The 23,631-nt window shown below is 37.8% G+C and overlaps 3 protein-coding genes across 4 annotated transcripts in view; 2 read left to right on the top strand and 1 right to left on the bottom strand.

Annotated features, from left to right (window-relative positions):
- Positions 1-5,229: 5,229 nt before the first annotated feature.
- Cwc25 (CWC25 spliceosome associated protein homolog) lies at positions 5,230-7,696 on the top strand. The gene is made up of 4 exons (XM_013312823.1): positions 5,230-5,417; positions 5,511-5,723; positions 6,203-6,490; positions 6,661-7,696. The coding sequence occupies exons 1-4, from the start codon at positions 5,400-5,402 to the stop codon at positions 7,477-7,479; spliced, it is 1,338 nt and encodes a 445-aa protein (XP_013168277.1). The 5' UTR covers positions 5,230-5,399; the 3' UTR covers positions 7,480-7,696.
- Positions 7,577-20,364, bottom strand: LOC106118237 (Linear Ubiquitin E3 ligase). Of its 2 annotated transcripts, none has more exons than XM_013312822.1 (21): positions 19,993-20,364; positions 18,103-18,292; positions 17,749-17,897; positions 16,887-16,973; positions 16,467-16,802; positions 15,849-16,182; positions 15,263-15,697; positions 14,677-15,182; positions 14,444-14,578; positions 13,916-14,152; positions 13,372-13,728; positions 13,178-13,292; positions 10,547-13,086; positions 10,261-10,458; positions 9,959-10,186; positions 9,702-9,842; positions 9,457-9,608; positions 9,073-9,268; positions 8,800-8,942; positions 8,284-8,446; positions 7,577-7,780 (listed from the first exon to the last, which is right to left on the bottom strand). In XM_013312822.1, exons 2-21 carry the CDS (start codon positions 18,290-18,292, stop codon positions 7,751-7,753), a joined length of 6,672 nt encoding a protein of 2,223 aa, XP_013168276.1. In that variant the 5' UTR covers positions 19,993-20,364; the 3' UTR covers positions 7,577-7,750. The 2 variants fall into 2 exon arrangements, with proteins under 2 accessions (XP_013168276.1, XP_013168275.1); XM_013312821.1 differs by lacking the exon at positions 8,284-8,446 and adding an exon at positions 8,474-8,642 and having other exon boundaries at positions 7,693-7,780.
- Positions 20,365-20,908: 544 nt separating this feature from the next.
- LOC106118293 (hydrocephalus-inducing protein homolog) overlaps positions 20,909-23,631 on the top strand; it is a 29,374-nt gene continuing 26,651 nt past the window's right edge. Inside the window, 7 exon segments of the mRNA XM_013312921.1 lie at positions 20,909-21,007; positions 21,188-21,406; positions 21,484-21,682; positions 22,045-22,183; positions 22,373-22,497; positions 22,705-22,887; positions 23,098-23,306. Coding sequence (XP_013168375.1) covers positions 20,912-21,007; positions 21,188-21,406; positions 21,484-21,682; positions 22,045-22,183; positions 22,373-22,497; positions 22,705-22,887; positions 23,098-23,306 — 1,170 coding nt within the window. The 5' untranslated portion in view covers positions 20,909-20,911.

Genomic DNA, 23,631 nt, shown 5'->3' with positions numbered 1-23,631 from the left:
AAGTACCTTTTCGTTAAAGTTACATCAAAATGGGTCGAACCATTCCAAAGATTACTAGGAATAAATGGGGTCTTGCGGGTAGATGTTTGTATATCGGAAAGATAGACGGTTGGAGAGACAAATTTAGGTTTTCGTTATCAGTAACGCAAATACATCACTTTTTTTCTGATTACACACATATATTGCAATTTTACAATAATATTTTTTAATATATATTTAATATAAATGTACATTGTTACAACAATAAAAAGAAATTAAGAGCGCTTTAAAAAAAGTTGTGGATGGTAAGTATAAAAGCGACTTAAATAAATATTAGGTATTTGTATATTTTTGCACAAAAATCGATAAAATATAATCGGGTTTTATATAACTAAATTGCATAACGTTCCCCGTAACTGCTGATAACGATGTAACAGAATTGTAGTACTAAATGATAAAGATAAAAATTCAAACCTCGACTTTTAGATTAAAAAGAAACATTAACCATCTTAGTATACCTACTGGAAGTAATTTGTATTGATAATCGACCTACATAAATGTTAAATTCTGTTAGAAATATCAAATTAAAAAAAAATCGACAATGAGAAACATTTGAAGATTTTATCTATTAGTTGTTCTACTCATCGCACCAAGAAAACTTGTCGCAAATAAATCATAGGTGGTGGTAATAAATAAATTAAGAGTCAAATAGATTAAGATTTATATTGAAAAAAAAATATATACGTTTAACACGTATTTGGAATGTGACTGAAGCTTTTAATAAACGTAGGCCCGGATACTAACGAAATCTGCGAAAAAAAATAGATACGGTGACCTTTCACCCTTACAGGACGATGAAAAACAAACGCTTTGTTGTCCCCAAGACTCTACGAAATCGATGTTAAAACCTTATCCCAATGTATTGCAAGCCTATTATAGAGTTTAGGTCAAATTCAAAGAGTGGCAGCCCTATATTACGTAACCGCCGAGATAATTCTATTGTCATAGGAGGCTTGTGGAATATAATTTAGAATGTTTTTCGTATAATAGGAGCTGTGGTTCGAGTTATTGCGTTTTCAATTGGTTTTAATCCACACCGGTTAGCAAGCAGTACATAAGTATAAGATTAGAGTGGCGCCAAAAAACATGAAAACAGGAGGCTTGATACGAAGTCTGATATTTATACAAATTGAAAATTAAATACATAATTAAATTAATTACATAGGTGCAATATTGGAATTTCGGTACTACGTCTTTGCTGTGTTTAGTTGTATGATTATTGAATATCCTAGTGACATACGTTCAATCAGTAGTTAATTTGCTGTATGTAATTTCTAGAATATACTGAATGCAACATTCAAAGTCCTTGAGTGACTCCGTTTGCTTTTGGAAACAAAACTATGAGATTTTAATTTTTTTATTCTTAATTAAATAAACAATTTTTTTAAACGCTTTTTTGTTTTATAATACGATATTTATAAAACAATGATTTAGTGAGTCAAAAAATAGTTATAGAGCGTGAGATAAGAGCTCATTTTTAAATTAATATTGTTTCCTGGCGATGTAATATTGCCCATGATGCTGCGGGAAAGATTACAAATCGAATGATACGTCACTCGTCAAAATACATTCAGTCGTTTACGCTTTGGGCCTTCACAAAGGAATTTATATACATACGCGCGACAAACATAACATATTCTCTTTTTCAATCGATTAAAAAGAAGGAGCTTCAGAAGAAACAGTATATTTAGATATTAATGCATATCTTTAACTTGGTAAGTATAAACTTATTTAATAAGACAATAAAAGGATGCTCAAGTAGGGTTGAGTAGGTTTATCATAAAGTGAAATAAACAAACGAATTTAAGTTTGTTCCATTACTATAAATTAATAGGAATTCAAACGATATACAGATTTACAATAAAAACATTACTTTAAAACTATAATGACAAAAAGCTTAATTTATTATTAATAATTTATTAGAAACCGGAAAGTTGTTTTATTATTAGCAAAATTTACATGATTTTTAAAGTTATATTTGTACCTATATTAATTTAAATAAAAAGAAAATGGTTAACGCTCTTTTTATATGTTACACGTGCCCGTTAGGTAGAATGTATCAGAACAAGGTCTTTTAGTGTCATAAATAAGTATATACCTTTTTAGTAAGCACTATTTTTTGTAAACAGTATTTATTTTGACATATATATTTTTACCAAACTATCAAATAATAGGCATTGCCCTCCGACATTACACGTTTCCACCATCCTTGATGTCGCGCCTTCTCTATCCAGTCACAGATTTAGAGTCTCAGCAGATTATACTCCTCCATCCATCCAGCTACACCTGGAACATCTGATTAGGGAATTGTCCGATTGATGATATATTTGCTGTACTGTCTGAAGGTTAGGGTTTTTACGGAAATGAAAGTATAGTTTTATGTACTACATTTGTGAGAAGAATACATTACACGTCTGTATCGAACTTTTTTTAATTAATTACCTACTTATTAGTTCTGTAGCTTTTGTGCAATAGTGATGCAAACTAAATTGTATATGTAATTGTAAGTAAAATTTTATACATTTATATTATACTAAATAAAGTGACAATGGAGTATTAAGTAAGGTAAGGAAATGAGAATATGAAAGTTTAAATGGGCGTCGCCGTAGGGTGCAGGGTGCTTTGTATAACGGGGGGAGGAGCGGTAGCGGAGGAGGGTTGGAGCGCGGCGGCGGCGGGGCGAAGTGCGGGCGAGGCGGCGACACGCGCGGCTCGGTCAGCGAACGTTCGGAACCGCGGTGCCGAGGCCGCCGGCGCGTGCGCCCGATTCAACCTTCCTCAACGCGACCGCAACTGACCCCCACCGCCTCACTCGTGTAGCCGTGCGCCGACTCAACGCGCAACGCGCATCGTTGTCCTGTATTTTACTTTGACAATAATTATAATGCACAACTAAATTCTTTTATTATACCAGTAACCATACTTGATTAATCACTAACTTACAGTTGAGTAAAAATAAAAATTAAAAAAAAAACATTTATTTATTTTTGGTATTGTATAAAACTAATTTATTATGATTGTTATATGTAAAATAATTATATTTGTAGGTTATATTAATATTATTAAACTAGGAAGATAGAAATGAGAAAAATAAAACTTTTTACTTAAAACTACATGGTCATTTTTTACACGTGGCGTCTTCTACAGGAATAATAATATGCCACAATTATCGTGGTGTCAAGGTTTTCATGCAAGTTTCTTGACGAGTTTTTTTTAGTATTATATATTAAGTAGCTCCGAACACGTGTCATATAGTTAGGTAGGTAACCTACAAAAATTTTAGAAGTATTTGTATTTGTAACGCTAACTGTGGCACTGAAATGGTACATATTTAGATATGTTTACTAATCTTATAATAAAACATGAATTTACTAGCTGCCCGCGATTTAGTGCATGTGGAATTAATAAAGTCTTCATTACCTATTTGACAAAATAAAAATCTTATCAAACGGAAACCGTAACTTAATTTTTTCGAGATAAAAAGAAGACTATATGCAATTTAAGACAATTCTATACATGTTATAAACAGCATCCAGATCCGTACATGATGTGGAACTTCCAGGATACAAACAACTATTCGACCTTTTGTATTTATAATATTCAGGATGAAGTAAGATTTCTAGTCATCCCTAACTTAAAGTAGGCTCGAGCCAAGGGGAAATTACCTTAGAGTTAGATTGTGCAGGAATAAGATATATAGAAGCCTATCCAACAAATTGTTTCCTTGAACATCTAATGTAAGTATTTATTATAGTATTTTAACATGTTATTTATACGGATGTATTAAAATACGTTGACTGTCGTTCTGATAACCTATTTCATGACTTGTCATATTATATCTTGCTAATATTATAAATACGAATGTTTAGTTGGTTGCAGGGTTGTTTGTTAGAAATTATCTCCAGAACGTCTGAACGGATCTCTATGAAATTTGGCATACATATAGAGCATAGGCTGGAAGAACTCATATGCTACTAATTATGTTTCTTTTTAATTACGCGCGGATGGAGTCGCGGGCGACAGCAAGTTTTTTATATAATTAATTAGTGATTATTCCGCAGCAGTACTAGCCCTAAAGGTTCGTGTAGTACATAATCTATTTATGTTAAAAGAAATTATGTAAGTAAGAGTGGAGTCGTTGACCCGGCAGTCAAGGCGGCACGCCAGTCTAGTCGGGGAAGACGAAATGGAGTCAAGACGGTTGAATGACCGACCTCGCTTCTTACTGTAACACAAAATATATTGTAGGTAATAGATTAAGACCTAAGTCCTGGGCCTTTAAATAAAGAACGTATAGTTAATAACATAAGTTGCTTTTTCATTATTACAACAACTACTTCTTAAAGATTGATACTTATGTATTATACTTAGAAAGAATTATAATACGGCAAAACCGTCCGCCAAATTAAAATTTTACAAGAGAATAAAATTATTTTAATTTAAAGTTATCCAAGTAAAGAAAAAAACGATGTGACCTTTATCTATCACCTCCGTCCGCGGTATTAAAAAACTTAATAGCTTATGTGTTCTTCCAGACAATGTTCTACATTTATTCAATTTTCAGAAGGATCCATTCAGCCGTTCTGGACATACCTTCAAACAAACATGTGTCCATCCATCCTATCCAAATATTCGCATTTTTTATATTAGCGAGATAAGATATAGGCAGTTGCCAAATATGATAAAATTACGATATAATTGTGTTTCTGGGGGCACTGGATGTTAGTTATTGCAACGTTTGTTCTGCAAACTATAATCAAGTCAAATAAGGATATCTAAATGTGTGAGAGAGGCGCTGCTATCGCGGTTAGCTCTGTCAGAATTTATATAAAACCTACTACATACTTAGATGTAGAAAATGACATTAAAGAAAAAAATACATGACAGCTATCAGCTACAGTATATAAAAAGGAGATCTACAAAGAGGACTTTGTGACATTTTTTGACATTGACAGAGGGCGTTAGAGAGCTTTCGTAATTTATTTAATTATAATTTATATATTTATAATTTAGTTTGACTTATGCCCGCAGGTACAGATAGCCTTGTCGGTTTATGTAACATTTTATTTTACACTTTTTACATCGAACACTAAACACCAACTAAATACCATTAAGTTAACAATTGTCTTTGAAGGGAAAAATTTAAAGTGTCAACTTGGTGTTAACTTTTTAACGCAGACGTCACGGCAACTGTCAAACGTCAAGTGTCAACTCATATTAAATAGGTTACAAAAGTTGTTTGTGTTTGATTAAACATTTTTAATTATTGAGCGTCTGTTATTTGTTTGTGCTATTTTAAAATCAGACATATTTATCGAAATTTTATATAGGTTTTGTCAATTTACAGTAAACGCACAATCATGGGTGGCGGAGATTTGGTAAAATTATTTACTGTTCCTGTTTTTATTGATTTTCTTCAGTGTAACTTATCTTATTCTTCAGTATAATATATATTTTGTTTTCATTGGCAGAATACAAAGAAAGCTTGGCACCCTAGTAATTATAAAAACCAAGAGCGTGTTTGGAAAGCTGAGCAAGCGGCGGCACAAGAAAAGAAACGGATATCAGAACTGCAGCGGGAACGCGCTGAAGAAAGGGACAGAGAGCAGTTGAACGAAATAGCTAAACGTACTGCTGCAGGGGGCAGCTCGCCTAACGACAATCGTTTACATTGGATGTATGATGTGTGTACCTATTGTTCTCTCAAAATTATCTTGTTTGTATGAATTAACTACTTTAATTTACAATTATTTATAATCTATATTGATATAGTCATCCATGTTTGATGTTTTAAGCATGACATGCTTCACTATGAAACTTAAAGTGGTGGATGTCAAATGTGATCTATTAAATTGGCCCTACTCGTAATTATACTGCAAAAACTGTACCAATTTGCCTGAAAATTGGTGGGAAGGTAGCTGTGGGATGTGACATATAGAGTTTTGTTTTAATTTCATGTGGATGGTGTTGCGAGCAAAAGCCAGTTAGTATAAAAGATCCATTAACTATATAATTGTACAAAACAGAAAATATTTTTAGTCATGAAAACTGTAAAATTAATTCTGGGCACTTTAGGATCATACTGTACTAATTTTTACATAACTGAAGTTATGAATTTTTAAAACACTAGAACTAATATTAAAATGTTTTAATATTTTTTTAGAAACCTGATAAAAAAGTACAACAAGAAGACTATCTGCTCGGCAAATCAATTGACACTAATCATGATCAGACCGCTAAAGATAACCAAGATGTTATACCAGCGGTGGCTCGAAGAGTTGTTGGCTCCAGCATGACGGCCATGTCAAGTGATACACAAGTCGATCTAGTTCGGAAACTTAGAGAAGATCCATTGTTATTGATAAAAGAAAGAGAGCGAGCTGCGAGGGCAGCACTTTTGAACAACCCACTCCAGCGACGTCGCCTTACAGAGTTATTAAGAAAAGAACAAGTAAGTAATTGTGATCATATTTGAGTTCAAACATTCTTATTCATACTGATTTTAATTATTCATTGTACAATACATAGCAGCTGATGTATGTTTAACCTAGGCTATTGTTTTATTGACTCGAAGTGGCGGGCATCCCCTAGTGAATAAAAATTATGTTTATTATGTTTTAGGATCAGTCAAAGATGAAAAAGGATGAAAAGAAAACCAAGAAAAAACACAATGACCTAGATAATATTTTAGCAGCAAAATTAAATGCATTAGGGGCAAAAAAGGGGGTTGATTTAAAAACTTTACTTGCTTCAGATGATGATTCTTCCTCCGATTCATCCTCAGATCAAAGCAAGCACAAAAAGAAAAAAGACAAGAAAAAGAAGAAGAAGAAGAAAAGTAAAAAGCAACACAAAAATAAAAAGAATTCTGATTCTGATGAATCTGAAAAAGAGAAAATGGAAAGTAAAAACGACTCGAGACATGCAAGAAAACAAGATAAAGATTGTAAATTAGAAGAACCGCAACGTAAGCGGAAGTCAGAACATAAAGATGATTATGAACAAGAGAAAATAAAGAAACACAGACAAGATATGACCACAGATAGTAAATATACACGAGAGAAACGTCGTGACACAAGTGACGAAGGTTACAAAAGGAGTACCAAAGGAAGTACATCATCTCATAAATATAATGATAGGGAACAAAGGGAAAAACAAGATAGTAGAGGGAAAGGGCGGGTAGGTATGAGTGAAGAGGAAAAGGCCGCAAAATTAGCGGAAATGGCCGCTGCTGGGGCAGAGCGCGAGATACAGCGCGGCCGGCGCGTGGCTGAACAGTTGGCAGAAAAAGAGGATTCAGAAAAGAGGTCGAATATTCCTCGGTCTTCACGCCGCGAAGCGCAAGCTCTCCCAGACTCACTCGAGAGCCGCATTCATTCTAACAGACATTACATTCAGCGTGATCGAAAGCACATGAATGAACACTTTGCTAGAAGGTAGCAGTTCTTGTCACCTGAATATTTTTAAAATAAAACAAATCTCTGTAAAGTGTACATTTATTTATTTAAAATATGAGTAACTTTGCTAAACCAATAAATAAAATCTGCAAAATGCTTATATTAAAAATCCACTCCTAATTATTGTTACTGGTTAACAGGGTCTTTATAATAATTATAAAGTAATGTTGCTTATAATGCAATTATTGGAGTCCATAATACTTCTTTACATGAGTATCAAATTCGTATGTGAGTTTGAGGCTTGTGTAATTTTTCTAATCGAGGGGAATCTTCTCTCGTACGATCTGCACAACAAGTAAATTGGTTAACTTCAGCTGAATTTTCTATAATGAAAAAGAGAATATATGGAAAATAGTAATGAAATAGGAAATGGAAAAGGTTTACATATACAACATATTTATTTATGCTCGAGGAGTTATGGAATATCCATATGCTAGGTCATTTGTTAATTTTAAATAACATAAAAACATTAGACAACAATAGATGAACACATTTAGCTGCCTTTGATGACTTTGGTTGACACCGGCAAAAATATTGGTTGCAATCTTGAAATTATATTAATATTAACATTTTCCCGAATAGCAAATACATGTTACATGCGTTTGTTTTAACGACAAATCTGATATATCTACACATTTGAATATAAAAGGTGACAATTTACAAGAGCCCACTTGTGCGTCTAACCTTACCCCGACGTATAACATGTAACACTGCTTTCATATTTCCAAAACACCAATCCATTTATACGTCGTCCAGTGTCATGGCTCTATTGACGTGTATTCATTACCTCGGCGCACATTCCTGCGTAAATGGGATCCGTATCCCAGGGCCCACGCTCGGGGAGCGGCAGCGCGCGCCGACGCAACTCTGCCACTAATTCGCTCACGTCCATGATTGGGATGGGGTCAAGGGCTCGCGCTAGCCCCGCCAGGTACTCCACGTAGTGCATCCTGCAAGTAAAGCGGGCGTAAACACACCTCGATAAGGCCCCTCTTGTAGAGGCCCTCTAGTGTGCCGTAGGGCCGCGGCGGAAGACGCAGCGCCGCGCGCCGGACCAGAGTTTCGAGGTCGTCCACACCGAGGATGGGTAGAGGGTCAACTTCCCGGCTTCTCACCAACCGGCTCAGATACTCCAAGTAATGATTCCTGTAAGCACATCCGAAGCTCACCGCCGCTCCATCCTCTTCGCACACACGCCTAAATTTTATATAATAGTATTTGGTCTGTAGTATGCATAATTAAATTGGTTTGTTATTGTAGTAGATTGGTATTTTACAGTGCATAACTATGAAATTGTACTAACTTGCAAAGTCCGGCATTGTTCGGCGAGGATTCGCTTCCGCAAGCACCATCAACGAGCCCAGTTGGAGTTTCTCTCTGCAGTTGTACGGGGCAACGGCCTGTGCTGCCCGGACCAGGTTCTGTTTCGTAAGTAACGTTGTTCATCTGCGATCAATCATTAGGCACATATGAGTATCATCTGTACTTTGCGTAGAAAAACTTTCGATAAAATTGTATCACAATCGATTTTTGATTAAGAATCGATAAAAGTCAAGTGTAGTTTCTTTTCGTGTACCTGTAGCAGAGTTTGTAGTTCGTGAGGTTCTTTGTCTCGCAAGTAGAAAAGGCAGTTACGAGGATGGTGGGCGTGTAGGCCCAGCTTGGCGCAGTACTCGCTGAGCCCACAGCGTGCGCCCATCATGAACGGTTTGCCACAGCCGTAGCAGAATTCGTATTTGCATTGCGTGCATGTGAAGTGCATACAGCCACCTCTGAAAAATGTTTTTATTTAGACAGATTATCCGATGAGTCACAATTAATCAAAGATTTTCAAAAATTGGTGATAGTTATTTTTATTTTTGTGTGTCTCATTATTTCATTTGAGATGTAATCAACATTTTGTGATTTTTTTTACTTGCACTGGGTTATTACAAGCGGAAAATATAAAAGATCATTATACCTAGAGAGTGAATATTTGAAATGACACCGCGGACACTCGAGCCCGTTTTCTTTGAGATGTTGCTGCACAGCCGCCACCGACCTTTCGGGGTCGTTGTCCTCCAACCATTTTGTGTACTGTTCACATGTTAGTCCCTCGTGATTTGAAGACCACTGAAAAATTTGTAAAATTTTTGTCACTTTTTATTACAGTAGTGTGCATATAATCAAAGTTATTCGACAAAACAATTAAATTAAATACTGCACCGGTTTTCTGCAAGAAGCGCAGCTCACGGATCTGCACTCTGGACATCGTAATTTCTTTTGTTTCGGATGTACAAAGAACCCAGAAGAACATTCCACACACCATTTGAAGTTTGGATCACGAGCGAGAGTTCTGTCCCTCAGCTGAAAATTGTTTTTGATGTTACAAATCAAATTGGGCACAAAATCGTCCTAAACAAGAAAGTATGCCAGAAGTAGGATATTGTTGTCCTTTATGGGAAGGGATGGGAAAACTTTACCTTTCTCTGAAATAGTTCGTGTATATCAGTGTTAAGTAATGTCTTTAACAATATATCCAAGTGAGCGAAATATTCCAGCCACGCATCTTCAGGCAGGTTCTCCAGTTCCGGCTCCTTGCAGTATGGACACACGCAGTCAGCTATGCTACGCTCTGTTATCTGCACTGTGAAGTAATGACGCGCGCACTCTCTGCAGCATCTGTGAGTACAACGCAACATTGACACCATCTGAAAACGAATACAGTCAAAACTCAATAAAAATAGTTAAAATTAAAAATAGTTGCTGTTGTAAAAATACTGACTTCATATTCAGGAAGTCTCGAAGCACATAATTCACAATCTTGCTGCAAGTACGCTAGAGCGGAGTCTAGATCGACACATTCTAAAGCGGCCAGAAGAGCTGATGGAGGATTTATCCCTCTCTTTATTAATTCTACGGCTAATTGAGCTTGTTCCCAATTTTCTGTTGCTCCTTCTGCCAGTAACATACGTGCTTGTCTCTGGAAAAAAGAATTAAAGTAAAAGATTTTACATGCAGTTATTTACTTGTTAAACAATTTTACGTAACGCCATTCTTGATTACATTACCTCTGGTGAACCTTCGGGTAGCCGTATCGTAGCTAAGTCAACTAGTTGACCTGACACACGGCGCATTGTAATGGGTGGAGGTGGTGATAAGGGAACCGCTTCTGGTTCGTTGTTTTCCTTCGAAATGGGCATTTGAGGTTCCTCTGCGTCACTGTCCGTCCACTCGTCTTCTGTGCGACATGTTTCTCGGAAATAATGTTCCTTTTCCTTATCCTGCACTTCTTCCGTAGGAGTTTCTAGTTTGCGTTCCATCTGGTTAGTGGTTGGTGGGAGCGGAGCTGGCTTTTTCTTTCCAAGAGTGGATGTTGCTGATGTCGATGGCTTAACTTCTACCTCAGTCGACATGTTTGTTGAATTTTGGACTTTATTATTAAATAATTTAGTTTGTAGCTGCTTTACATTTCCATTTTGAACATTTCCAAAATGTCCATTAGGGGGAGCTGGCGCAGGATAGTGTTTAATTGACGTACGCCGTATTGGTACTTTCGATCCTAAAACTTTTGGAGTCGTTTTTTCAACTTTTAATTTATTATTTTGCAAAGCTTTTACTAATTTAGGTATGTTTGATTTATTGAAAATACCTTTATTTGATGATGAATTGGTCTTAACTTGAGTCCTTTCCTTACTAGGGTTTGTATTTCGTACGTTTGTATTATTTACCGTTGTGTTTTCTGAATCATCGAACTTACTATCTGTTGCGGCTATTTTGCCTGGATCTACAGTTTCATGTTTTTCTACAATATTTGAATTACGTTCGATTGCATGGTCTTCTTTTATCTCAATTTTCTCTATGTGTTTAGAAATAGACGGGGTAGATGTACTTGTATCATCTACAGATGTATTCGAATTTATAACATCCTCTGTCAAAGTTTCATGTTCTTTTGTGTTATGGTTTATTGTAATTTTTTCATTCGGTAGGTTATGTCCCATAGAATTTTCTTCAGATTGATATTCATTTAAGTCTAATAAATCATTATCAACAGTGCTATTTAATGAATCATTGACCTCAATCTCTATTTCGTTATTAATGTCTTCAATAATTGCATTATGTAACATTATATTGTTTTCTGAAAGGAAATATACATTCGCAATTTGTGGATTGAACGTAACAAATTTCACTTCTTGTTTATTGTAATTTGGTTTTTGTATTACAGAATAATATGCAGCATTATTAATTTCTAGTGACTTAGTAGGTTCTTCGGTATTAACGTTTGTTGAGTTATTTCTTTCAGTTAGTTGTTCATAAATTTCTTCAAAAGAATTTACAGTATTGAAAAGGTTATTATTAAAATCTTGATGGTCATTTCGAGGCATATGTATTTGTTGGTCTTGCACTGATGAGTATTCTTCCTGCAGACTTTTTGCTATTGAATCTAATATTTCTATGTTTCTTTGTTGAAAGTCTAAATGTTGAGTTTCTAAATTGTCAGTTTGTGGAATTGAGTTCTCAATTTCAATATCTAAATGATCAATAGCCTCTTCAAATTGCTCATTATCTTCAGAACTCGTTCGGGTAACCGTTGTCGTCTTCACCATATTATTGTTTTCTGTATTAGATGTCACACCTTCACTATCATCAGAAGATATGTCTTCCGATTCACTCTCTGATCTCTCATTATATGACGACTCTTTCTCTGACAATGATTCAGAATTAGAGCTAAAGTCATTCTCGCTTCTACTGTTACTTCTGCTATCGAGCGAGTTTATGTCGGAATTTAGTTCTTTTTTCATTTGTTGTATTATCCTCTGTGTGTTATCAACCATATCACTTAAATTGTTTGGCTTTTCTTCATCTTCGTGCGTTTCACTATCACTGGACCCCAGCTTTTTTTTGACCCGTTGATTTTGTTTAGCAGTAGTTCTTTTCGGAGATTTCGACGTTTTTACTTTAGTCTGCGAATTGGCTTTGGTAATATGTTTATGTGGAATTTTATCAACTGACCGATTTTGACTTTCTTTAGTTAACTTTTGTGTTTGTGGATATTTTTGTGTCGTTTTTAAATTTTGTTCTGATGATGGTATAGAATTTGTGTTTTGTTGTGGATTGTTATTTTCACTGGGATCGTGTGTTTTTACTTGTTCTTTTGATAAAGTTTCACTATCTTTACTATCATTAGATTCCTGTTCAGTGTGTGTAATCTCGTTTGGTTTACTTATATTAGGTAATGGACTTAGTCTAGTTAAAGCATTATAAGCATCAATGAAATCATTTTCTGATTGAACAAAGTCATTAGAATTTTGTTTTAGGTTACTGTCGGTATTTTGTGTATTTGCGTGCGTGTCCATTTCAGTATTTCTCTGATTTGCCAATAACCCTTTCAATAGCAATTGCTCATTTATGTTGGGAATTCCAGCTTGTATTAGGAGGGATTTTAACTTAAGCGCTATGTCTTCTGTTTCGGGATTTGGGGAGTCTATTTGTTCGTTTGTAGGATAATTTTCATAATAACTATTATTGACGTTTTCTAGAGGTAAATACATCCAGTCGTCATCTTGAATCACGGCTGGGCTGATTTCATACTCATCTGAACTTTCTTCGGCTGAAATGTAAATGTGAAGGTTATGATGATGTCATGAGACGAAACGGCGGTTCAATGATAAATTACTAGGTTGGTTTCTTTATGAGATTACCGCGAATGCGGTGTGAGCGGTCCATCGGAGGAACCGCGTCGTCCTCCACACCGGTCGGTGAACCCCATACATGTCCGCGCAGACGACCTTCACTTCCCAAACCTAATGATTCCGTCTGTAACAAACGTTTCGATTACAGCGATACAGTAATTTAAGAAAGCACTGAAAATATTAATATTAATGGACAGGCCTACCTGTCGTCGCCACTTTTCAACGCAATCGGTGACAGCGGGCCACATGGCGCCGCGATGGCGAGCCAACGCTGTTCTAGCGTCGCGCTCGTTAATGACGGCACCCGGGGCGAGGCGCACTGCGGCCGCGCGCACTCCCGCACACAGGCTCGGCCAGCGTTCCCTCAGCCACGCTATGGGTGCCGCGGGATTCTGAGCTAAAGCTGCGTGCACCTCCGCAGCACTGAATCCGAGCTTTTCAGCTTCACCCATTAACCTCGCTAGTTCCAATCCCCTTTCAGTTTCACGCCGGGCGCCCGCACCGGCTAGGGCTTCCAGTGAAACTGCCCTGTTCCCGGAGAACGGTTCAGGAGACGGTGCCTATGTAACAAAACGATTAAATAATTAAAACTACTTTGTAATTGTCCTTGTATAGTGAAAATATGAATTTCTTTGAAGAATAATCAAAAAATAATTAGGTTGGCCAATAATCACTATTATAAAACGTAGAATAGATGTGATTATTAAAGATGCGTTAATATGTTATGGTGTGAATAATAAAATGAACCTCAGATCCGTATATACTGGAGCGACGAGAGGGGCGCGTGCGGCGCAGGTCGAGGTGCGAAGCGCGGCGCGTGAGGCGCGTGCTGCGGCGCCGCTCGCTGCCGCTCCACTCACCGCCCGGGCTGCTGTCACGCGGTTCGCGGTCACGATCGCGCCACTCCCACCGCCCAGGACCCAACGTACCTCCGCCCTCGCCCCCGCCCACGCCGCCACTCGTTCGCACGCTGCGCTCGCTATCCTACACCAACATCACAATGTTACTGTCAAACCGTGTTTTACGAAGACATTGGTATGAATATGTTGCAGAATATGATAGACTATTGAGTCAGACTGCTGTAACAGAATATCCTGTATTTTTTTTCGATCTTAGATTCTTAATCTAATCTGTAATCATGATTTTTACCTTTTAATCGTGATTACAGCTATAGATTTTTTTTTAGTAAATACTGCTTTTTTGGTCGATTTGGAAGAGGCAGCATAAAATAGATATTTGTAATGGCTTTTGAGTATATGAATAAATAAAGATTACTCGTGTATCACTAGAGAGTGAGTGCCGGCTGTGTGAGCGCTCCCGCGGGCCCTCCTCACGGTACCGGCGGCGAGCGCGAGACACCGACACAGAGGGCGCGCGCTCCCACTCCCGACCCGTGGGCACCTCGTATGTCTGCAAAATTGTTAATCCGTAATAATTCTGGTGAGACTAAGTATTATTGAAGTCTAGGTATCTACGAATACTAATCTAAAATATGATGGAATGATTACCTGCGTTGATATGCTCTGCGGCGGCGGTGATGTACCGGTATTAGAGACGTTAGCGCGACTCGATGTAGAAGAGAGCAGACTCGACGGTGTGTCAATTCTGGTTTCCCGCGGAGGGGACGTGCCAGCGGACTTTTTTTGGTTGTTTGTCGAGTTCTGAGATAAGTTTTGTTGTGTTGGAGCTTTGACATCGCGTGGCGGCGAAGGACCAACTGATACACTGTGCTTTTCTGGTTTATATTCTCGAGGGGTGCTACTTATCATAGGGGAAGGTCGGATTGCCGAGGTTTGTGTTAAGTTAGGGATTGTATGTGTTTCTTTAGGAGGAGAGGGCCCGACCGCTATGTCCTGCCACGCGCGCGCTTGCCCCGCGGGAATCGTCCCCTCTCTCGGCGGCGTCACCACTTTGCTCAAAGGTTTGCGAGTCGCACTATCCTCTCTGGGCGGTGAAGGTCCACAAGCTGTCGACGTACGCTCTTTCTTCGTTTTCGTCTTTTCTTTTGGAGCAACTAAAATATGAATTTTCCATATTTATTTATGTAGTAACTTGACAAATAATAATAATCGATTAAAATAGTTGTATATTCACCATGTTTACGAGTAATTCCATCTCCATTAGATCCTACTACAGATGGAGATTTGTCGCTGGATATTTTAAGTTTCTTCATGTCATTTTGAATAGGAGCAGGGTTGATAATTCTAGGGCTGATGGTGGGCGTGCGGCAACAGACGACGCACACGCGGACGCCGGGCTCGTTGACAAAGGTGCAGTGCTCGCACTGCCAGGTGGCGCTGGGTGGCGAGGGCGGGGGTCCCAGCAGATCTTCTTCACTCTCTTGCTCTTTAACGGGGCTGTGGTCGCTTTCCGACTCGCTTTCCGAGTCGGCGTCGCTGGAAGGCAGGGGCGGCGGGGACGGCGTGCGATGTTTGTGCCTTCGCGAGTCGCGGGACCGCACACTCATCGCTGGCGACGGCGCGCGAGAACCTGCGCGCGATCCTGCTCTCGATACTGCTCTGCTTTCCGCTAGAGGACGTAAAAATTGCTTTTAATATAACTTTACGTAATAGAAAAAAGCTAGAGAACATAAACTAACTTATGTTACATTTGGAATTTGAAAGCAAAATCTTTGATTTAAAAGCGAAGTAAAGGATTATAGTAGACTTAAAAATTGCACCTCTCCGATAAGGCTGCGGAGTCTGAGGCGGGTGCGGGTGAGCGTGCGGATATGCAGCGTGGACTGCGTTGTGTGGCTGGTGGGTGGGGGGGCAGTAGTTGTGCTGCCAGGCGGCGTGGCCGGCCCAGGCGTGGTCGAGGCTAGCGCAGCTGCCGTAGCGCCACGGCTGCGCCAGGCAGTGCGGGCAGCCGGCGCATGCCGGGCCGGCAGGGCCACCTTGAGGTCCCACGCCTAGCTCCATCACGGAGGTACCTCGCCGCAAGGGCCGGCCCCAGGATTGCGTTGGATTAGGCCCATTTGAACTATCCCATGTCCCTACTGGCATAGGCTGCACCTAAAAAGTTACAGCGATTTTAATCAATATTGTGTATAGTTATATACTTAACATAAGTACCGAAACTGTTAACTGTCGCAAAGAATATAAAATAAATTCAAGGTATACTGCTGTCTATTTATTATATATTTTATCTTTTTCATCATTTCCACGTTATTTTTTTTATTGCACCCTAAGCAGTTTTTGTTTCTATTTATGCATCTGAAACATCTGGACCTATAAGATTATGGGTTCCAGAATTAAATTTATTTAATGGGTAGGAAATCATAACATGTAATAAGTACCATGTTTTGGGGAACAAATCCCGGAAGGGATGTTCGTTGTCGTCCCCATGCGTTAGGAGCGTGTCCAAGTGTATTGGATTGTTCATGTGTCGGCGCGACAGATGTTTGTGCGTGTTGCATGGTCGCTGACAGGTATGGCATGCTGCCGAGATGCGCCGGCGGCGGCGGCGGAGGCATCTGCAAGTGCGTCTGCGCTCGCGCCGTAAAATGGTTCGGATTGGCTGCAGCCGGGCCGTGCAGCACAGGCATATCATTCGTTGAAATGGATGTCAGTGTGGCGCGACGCTGATCTGGCGTTGGTAATCTAGGGCTTGCGCTCAATCTGTCGCCGGAGATCTAGAATATTGTAATAAAACATTATTACTAATTTTTAGTCTGGCTTAAAAAGGAAGGATGGATTGGTATGTTTTAATTGTGTACCTTATGTTTTCTTGGCGGTGGCACGGGCGGGCCTGTCTTCGGCGGTAGGGGCGGACGCTCGTCAATTAGTTGGGATTGCGATAACGCCTATATTGTAAAAGCACCTTTATTTTTGTTCTTTTTGATATCATTATGATAAAACTAAAAATTAGCTCAATAAAAGATGAATTAATGCGTACTTCATTCGATTCTGCGACGTGTTTTCGTATGGAAACACGTTAGTGGTTTAAAAAAAAAACGTGGAGTATTTATCCTGTGATTGAATAAGGTTATGAAGATATTTAACTAGTTTAGCATGTTTTTTTTTCTTGATATCAGCCCTAAAGAGAGCTCTATAAAGCTACAACATTGGCCAAATCCCAATGTAATGACGTCTTTAAATTATTTCACTATTACGATTGATCCTTAAAAATACTTCGTCTATTACTTGCGACATTATGGTTATATATTATATATATACTCTTGGCGCGATGCCAATATTCTACTCACTGCATTGTATACAATATGCGCTTTTGTTGTTCTATATGTAAGTTCATTAACTCATTCGATTAATATTGCTTACTTGTATTGAATTATTCATTTTCAATTAATATTTTAATGATATTTGCGTATTAACCTCCAAGTTTATTACAATTATTTGTCTTAAAGGAGGCACTACTCGTAACATTGGTGAAAGTATTGTCGATTATCAAATTTTATGGCAGCTCGTGGTTAGGTGTATGTTAAAGCGTGCGTAGAGTTATGCTCCAATTTTACATTCCTCTAAGTCGCACCGATAAACAAAATTGTGTTGTGCACAACGTCTCGTGCTAACTTGTGAGCCGCCGTAAAATTTGTATATGATCATGTGACAATATGTGACCTGTCTCTGGTGGTGACGCCGCTTCGGATGTCGGTGGTACATGTCATCGCAGGAGGCGCAGAGCGCGCGCCGGCCGCACTCCGCGCACCGCACGCGCGCCCCGCCACCGCCGCATAATCCGCACGACGCACCCGCCTCCGTAGGATGACCTGATCAACAAAATATTAAAACATTACCAAAACACGAAAGACCATAAGTCAGTAATAAGTTTTAAATGTAATGAACAAGGGGATTACATCTGAAATCTTGCAGCGCAACGTATGAGAGTAAAAGCGAGAAAATTATATAGTCTATCAGAATGCCTTACATTCGATAGGCGTCAGTTTAAAAATGAGTACATTAATATGTTCCTACCTGTCTGTGGTCTAGGCGGTGGCGGGGGCGGGGGCTGGAGCTTCGCATTGACGTACTGTTCAGCAGGGAATTCCACCACCTCGTAGTCGGGCTCCGGCCTGGCCAGTGGCGGCCGGCCTACCGAGCGGATCGACAGCGTCGGCGTGGGAGGCACAGCAGCTCTGGGGTCCCGGCCTCGCCCTTTCAACATCTATACATAATTACATACAACATAATGTAATAAATAATAAACAACTGATTTCTTTTATATTTCATTAGTAGCAGCTGGAAAATTACTAGAGCTGATTGATGGTCAAATGTCATCGCCATTGATTATTTACTTCAGCTTTTATCACAAGATTTAAGCGAAAGATGATTTGATAATCTAGGATAGTCTAATAAGGAGAGGAAAAAGGGTGAGCATACAGATAATTAATCATAACACATCCTAATGTATACTCAATTCTACACAAGCTAAAATCAATCGAGTCACAAGTTTGTAATGGTGTCATGTTCTTTAATCAGGAAATAGTACTGTCGTAAATTTGTAATGAGCACATAAACTACGAGTACATGCCGTGTGCCGTCAGCAATAGTGTTGACGGCTTGAGATATAGAGCAATGTCCTCTATTGAACACGGGTCAGTTATTTATATCATAAACTAAAGAATTCTTTACTTCTTCATCACCGGCACTTTTATTGTTTTAATGATATAGATGGAATCTCACTAAATAAAAAAGTATTCTTTAGTAAACTATTGTGCCAATTGTCATACTTCATTCACAATTAGTTACATTATCGAGATAATAGCGCTGTCATACTTACGAAAAAAAATGTCATACTTACGAATTAGTTAACTTTTATAGGATCTTGATTAGCTTATTTAATATTCAATAATTGTTTGCTGCTTCCTGTCTTACTAATATTATAAATGCTAATGTTTGGAAGTATGGATAGATGAATAGATAGCAGAACAGCTGTATGGCATGAAATCTTGATGAACAAAATCTGGAAGAACACATAGGCTGTGATTCCGGAAATGTGCACAGTTCCCGAAGGATAAGTTTGATTTACAGTTTTCCCGATAACTCCGCCATTATTCAACACATGTTATTGAGTTATGAAACAAAACGGGTACGTAGAGCATAATCGAATTTTAGTAATATTAAACTCTCCCTAAACTCGTTTCTTGGTTACATCTTCGTCCATGGAAACTTATTTACAATGCTTTGCTCAACTACAGTTGTAATAATAAATTGTAGAATAATATTCTTCTCTATAGAGAAGAATATTATTTTTATAGTTTTTATAATTAGCTTGACATTAAATACCGATTTCGAATATATATTATAATTCAAATTGTATTTAAACAAGTATAGGAAATGAAGTTTCTCTCTTTCAGTAATATTTTATGTAAGCAACAAGAAACTTGAAAAATATAATTTATGAACAATTCTTGAAAGTCTTCTATACTACTTGATTATTTTTTTTAACTTTAAGTCATTTTGTTTGATTGTTTAATTTATGCGATGTTTTTTATGCAGAAATTTTATGCTTTTATAGATATTTAAACCCGGAACACCTTTGTGTTTCCACCACATATAACGTCAACAGTTTTATGTACAGTAAGCAGTTGCACAGAAATATTGTGATATGCAGCTGTGGCCGGGCCGCTGGGCGTTCGGGCGGGCGGCCGCTGTCGACTCTCCGACATCGACGCCGACGCCGCTTCGACCCATTTATTTCGCCTCTCATATCCCAAAATATCGAAACTATTTACACACTTATTATATTTCATTCCGGTCACAAAATGTTAATACGTTACTTATATCTTTTTTAATATTCCCTCTTTATATTGTAATTCTTAATTAGTCTATCATCACGAAAATAAACGGAATCAAAATACTTGCCTTGTATTTATGCGTCGAGTTCTCTAGCGGTGTTCCACTTGTGAAATACGGCGGTATGCACTTTCAATTTGGCACAAACAATACATCATATGAGTAATAATTAACACAAAAATAGGATCCGTAAAATTACGCAACAACAGAGGTCTGGAGGAACACTCGCGAGGGCGGGGGGCTCCGGTTCCGAGCGGGCGCTCTCCACGGTCCACGGCAGCGCTAATCGTGCGCCCTATCCGGACGAAATTGACAGCGCGAAGACGCGTGCGCCGCCCATAGTCTCTATTTCTGTCCGCGGCCGCGTTGCCCTGATTTCACTAAAATTACGATCGGTTGCTATTTCCGCACCGACTCGTTGCGCCCTCTTGCCACCTAGCCACTGCCGAGCGTCTCGCGAATTAGTTTCTATTAGATATACTCCTAACTCCATGAAATGCCAACGCGATCTCCAGTTAAGAGCTATAATTATCGTAACCGATATACGATAACAAAACTAGTACTTTATAGCTCATTAGTTTTAATCGCGATATAAGGGCAACTCTCCATAGAGCTATTGAAACGTTTTATCATGGTTTTATTTAATAGGTAATTTTTTCAAGTATTATAATGGCTATGAATAGACAGGTGACTTCATAGCTGGTTTTCCTTAAACATATTGAGTAATTAAGGAGCACCAGCCGAAGCATTTATATTCAAAAAGATAGGTATATTCCCCTAGTTCTTGCAGTTTCCTCTTCCATCACGTAGCGCCATCTATGGAAAGCACGAAGGATGTACAGCAGCTGGCCTGTCATTTTTAATTGTCATGTAAATCAAAGTAATCGAATTCTAAATTTAAATTTTGTAGTTTTTGTGGTAAAATGTAAACAAATAAATGTCAAACAATTGACATATTGTTATTGAAGTTGATAGAAAGGAATACGATATGGAAATACTGCGGAAATATAAACAAAATGGATATTTTACACCGGAATTGTTTCATTTACTTGATAAGAAAAGAGTTGTGGATGGTACAGAAGAAGTATGTTTATTATTTACGAATATATTTTTAACTTATCAAGTGTTATTCTAAGAAAAAGATGAAAAACATAGAATATCTGAGTGGTGGAGGATTTTTGAAACACTTGCTATATTGTACATAATATATTTTGAAAACAGTATACAATATTATTATTGACCACTCGTTATTATTATTTTTTAGATCATACCATCTGCGTACGAAAGAGAAATGCGGATGAGCACATCTGAACGATTGCAAACTTTAAATAGTATTTTGATAGACAATATTATTATTACTGAAAACGATACGAAAATACGCCAACACGTTATATTGTCATTCACACCAAAAATAATAATATTCCAAAATTATAAACCGAACGAAAAAGTAATTGCTAAATTCCTAGTCAAGAATATTAGCACTGTAAGTATTTACAAAAATGTTTTAAAACTTATAAACGGAATACAAAAATGTATGAAGTATTTAATGTAATCTTACAGACTCCTACTTACCTGAAAATGGTGTTTAAAGAATCTTCTTATTTCTCCGTAAAACTGAATCGAGACCAGCCTGTATCCAGATTAGCTCCCGGCATGAACATTGCTTATGTTGTCACATTTGTACCCACACAAATGGAGGACTACGTTCATAGAGTTGTGTTTTACACCGATCGGGATCAATATGTTTTACCCATAATAGGTTTGTACATACTTATATGTTTTATAGAAAAGTTTTATTAACCCTGAGGAAAAGCTTGAATACTCTTCGTGATAGCGGCTTAACCAATGCTCCTATTTAAATTGCTTAGCATATTAAATTGCTTCGCTAAAACTCACATAGTAGTTAGGAAGAAAATCAGATACAGTGTCGGTGGACTGGCGCAACACTAGCCTTACTAAAACGTCCCCTCACTAATCATTCTGACACTTGACTTTGTAACGAAAGCGCGCCATTTGCGCCAAACGATTCTAACTAATAATGTCTATAACGAATAAAATGTATATAACGAATAAAGTCAAAAACAACTGGGCCGATTTCAAAAATTCTTTTGCCATTTTCAGGTATTGGTCCTAAGCCTATACTTAATTTACCGGACAACTTAGTGCTCCCTAAGGCTCCTTTGAAGGTGGAGAGTAGTTATTTACTAACAATCTGTAACATTGGTGCGGTACCTGCCGGATTTACGTTAGAAGCTAAATGGTACGTTAACGTTGCTATGACCAAAAACTCTGTTTATATCGAAATATAATATGAAAATGTATTAAAAGTACTAATATCAGTATGCAAAATAAATTATTTTATAATATACGATTAAAAAAAATTACAAGCTAAACCGCATAATTTATTAAATAACGTTCTCTACTAAAAACTAATTAACGTTCGTTCCAGTCCTTTTTCTGTAGAACCGAAATCAGCATATCTAAATTGTGACGAGAAAATTGAAATTAAAGTTACATTTAAAACTATGCACTTGGGAAAAGTTGAAGGCACATTGCGAGTTATGTTTGAAACAGGTAATAATTGAATTTAACTTTTTAAATGAACAGTATTAATTGTTAATATTGCTCTGTAGCAGCGTTAAGGTAGGGCGAGGTGGGGCTACCGCCCAGGGCGCCTGACAGAAGGGGGCGCCGCAAGCGCCAGAATCAATTATAAAGGGGCGCCTGTATCGCCCGGGGCGTCGGAAAAGCTTAAACCGGTCCTAATGTTGTTTGTTTTAGGAGAAATTTTTAAAATAGCATTATCGGGTACAGCGCACACTGTTAACGTACTATTAGAAAAGCAAATTGTTAGATTTCCCGATACATATAACGGTATGGTGCGACAACAAACATTCAAAATTACCAACAAATCTGACTACGTTCTTACTTACGTCTGCATGAAGAATGAATCTGTCTACTATGGTACGTTTGTATATGTTTTTGTATACAATAACTTCGTAACAAACATAACGTGAAGGGTTACTAGTACTTGTAGTTTGAAGCATTTTACGAAGAAACATTATAGATAGAATATAAAAAGCGTAAGTACTATACTTTATATGGATTTTCTTAGACTTTGTATTTTGTCAATAAATTAATTTTGTTCGATTAATGTAACATTTTACTTTTTAGATTTCAAAGACAAAATCAAACTTGCGACTGTGTTTTACAATATGAAGGAGAGTGAGGCCGCTAAATGTGCGAAGTTAGTTCGCTACGACGTCCTGAGCAGCACAGAGCATGACAGAGTTTACACTAGAATATTCTATGATGAGATACAAGCTCTTGTTGCGGATGAAACTTTATTATTTCAGAATACACATTTCTCAATGTCTCCTATCGTATGTACTGTTTTTAATATCATTATCACCATCTCAACATCTTTATGTGTCACCGAAACCAAGTGTTCCTAAATCTATACATACATATATAAAAGAAAGTCGTGTTAGTTACTCTATTTATAACTCAAGAAGGGCTTTATCGATATGATTGAAAATTGGTGAGGAGGTAGCTTAGAGCCAGGAGACGGACATAGGATACTATATATTCTTTTTTTTATTTTTTTTTCCAAAATGTGACTTAAAGAGCAGCTCTTTTATTTAACTTACTAATATTATAAATGCGAATGTTTAGATGGATGTGATGTGAATGGATGGATGGGAGGGT

This window comes from Papilio xuthus, unplaced genomic scaffold, assembly GCF_000836235.2.
Source record: "Papilio xuthus unplaced genomic scaffold, Pxut_1.1 DF827597.1, whole genome shotgun sequence".
NCBI lineage: Eukaryota > Metazoa > Arthropoda > Insecta > Lepidoptera > Papilionidae > Papilio > Papilio xuthus.
Note: the sequence above shows the minus strand (reverse complement) of the source record. Positions and strands in the feature narration are given on the sequence as shown.

Bases quoted from the DNA above. Each gene is read 5' to 3' on its own strand.
- Cwc25 (XM_013312823.1), top strand. The intron at 5,724-6,202 runs GTGTGTACCTAT...ATATTTTTTTAG, and splicing joins GTTTACATTGGATGTATGAT to AAACCTGATAAAAAAGTACA. The intron at 6,491-6,660 runs GTAAGTAATTGT...ATTATGTTTTAG, and splicing joins AGTTATTAAGAAAAGAACAA to GATCAGTCAAAGATGAAAAA.
- LOC106118237 (XM_013312821.1), bottom strand. From the start codon at position 18,292: ATGTTGAAAGGGCGAGGCCGGGACCCCAGAGCTGCTGTGCCTCCCACG. The intron at 14,579-14,676 runs GTAATCATTCCA...ACAATTTTGCAG, and splicing joins CGCAGAGCATATCAACGCAG to ACATACGAGGTGCCCACGGG. The intron at 9,843-9,958 runs GTAAAGTTTTCC...AACAATTTTCAG, and splicing joins ACGAACTATTTCAGAGAAAG to CTGAGGGACAGAACTCTCGC.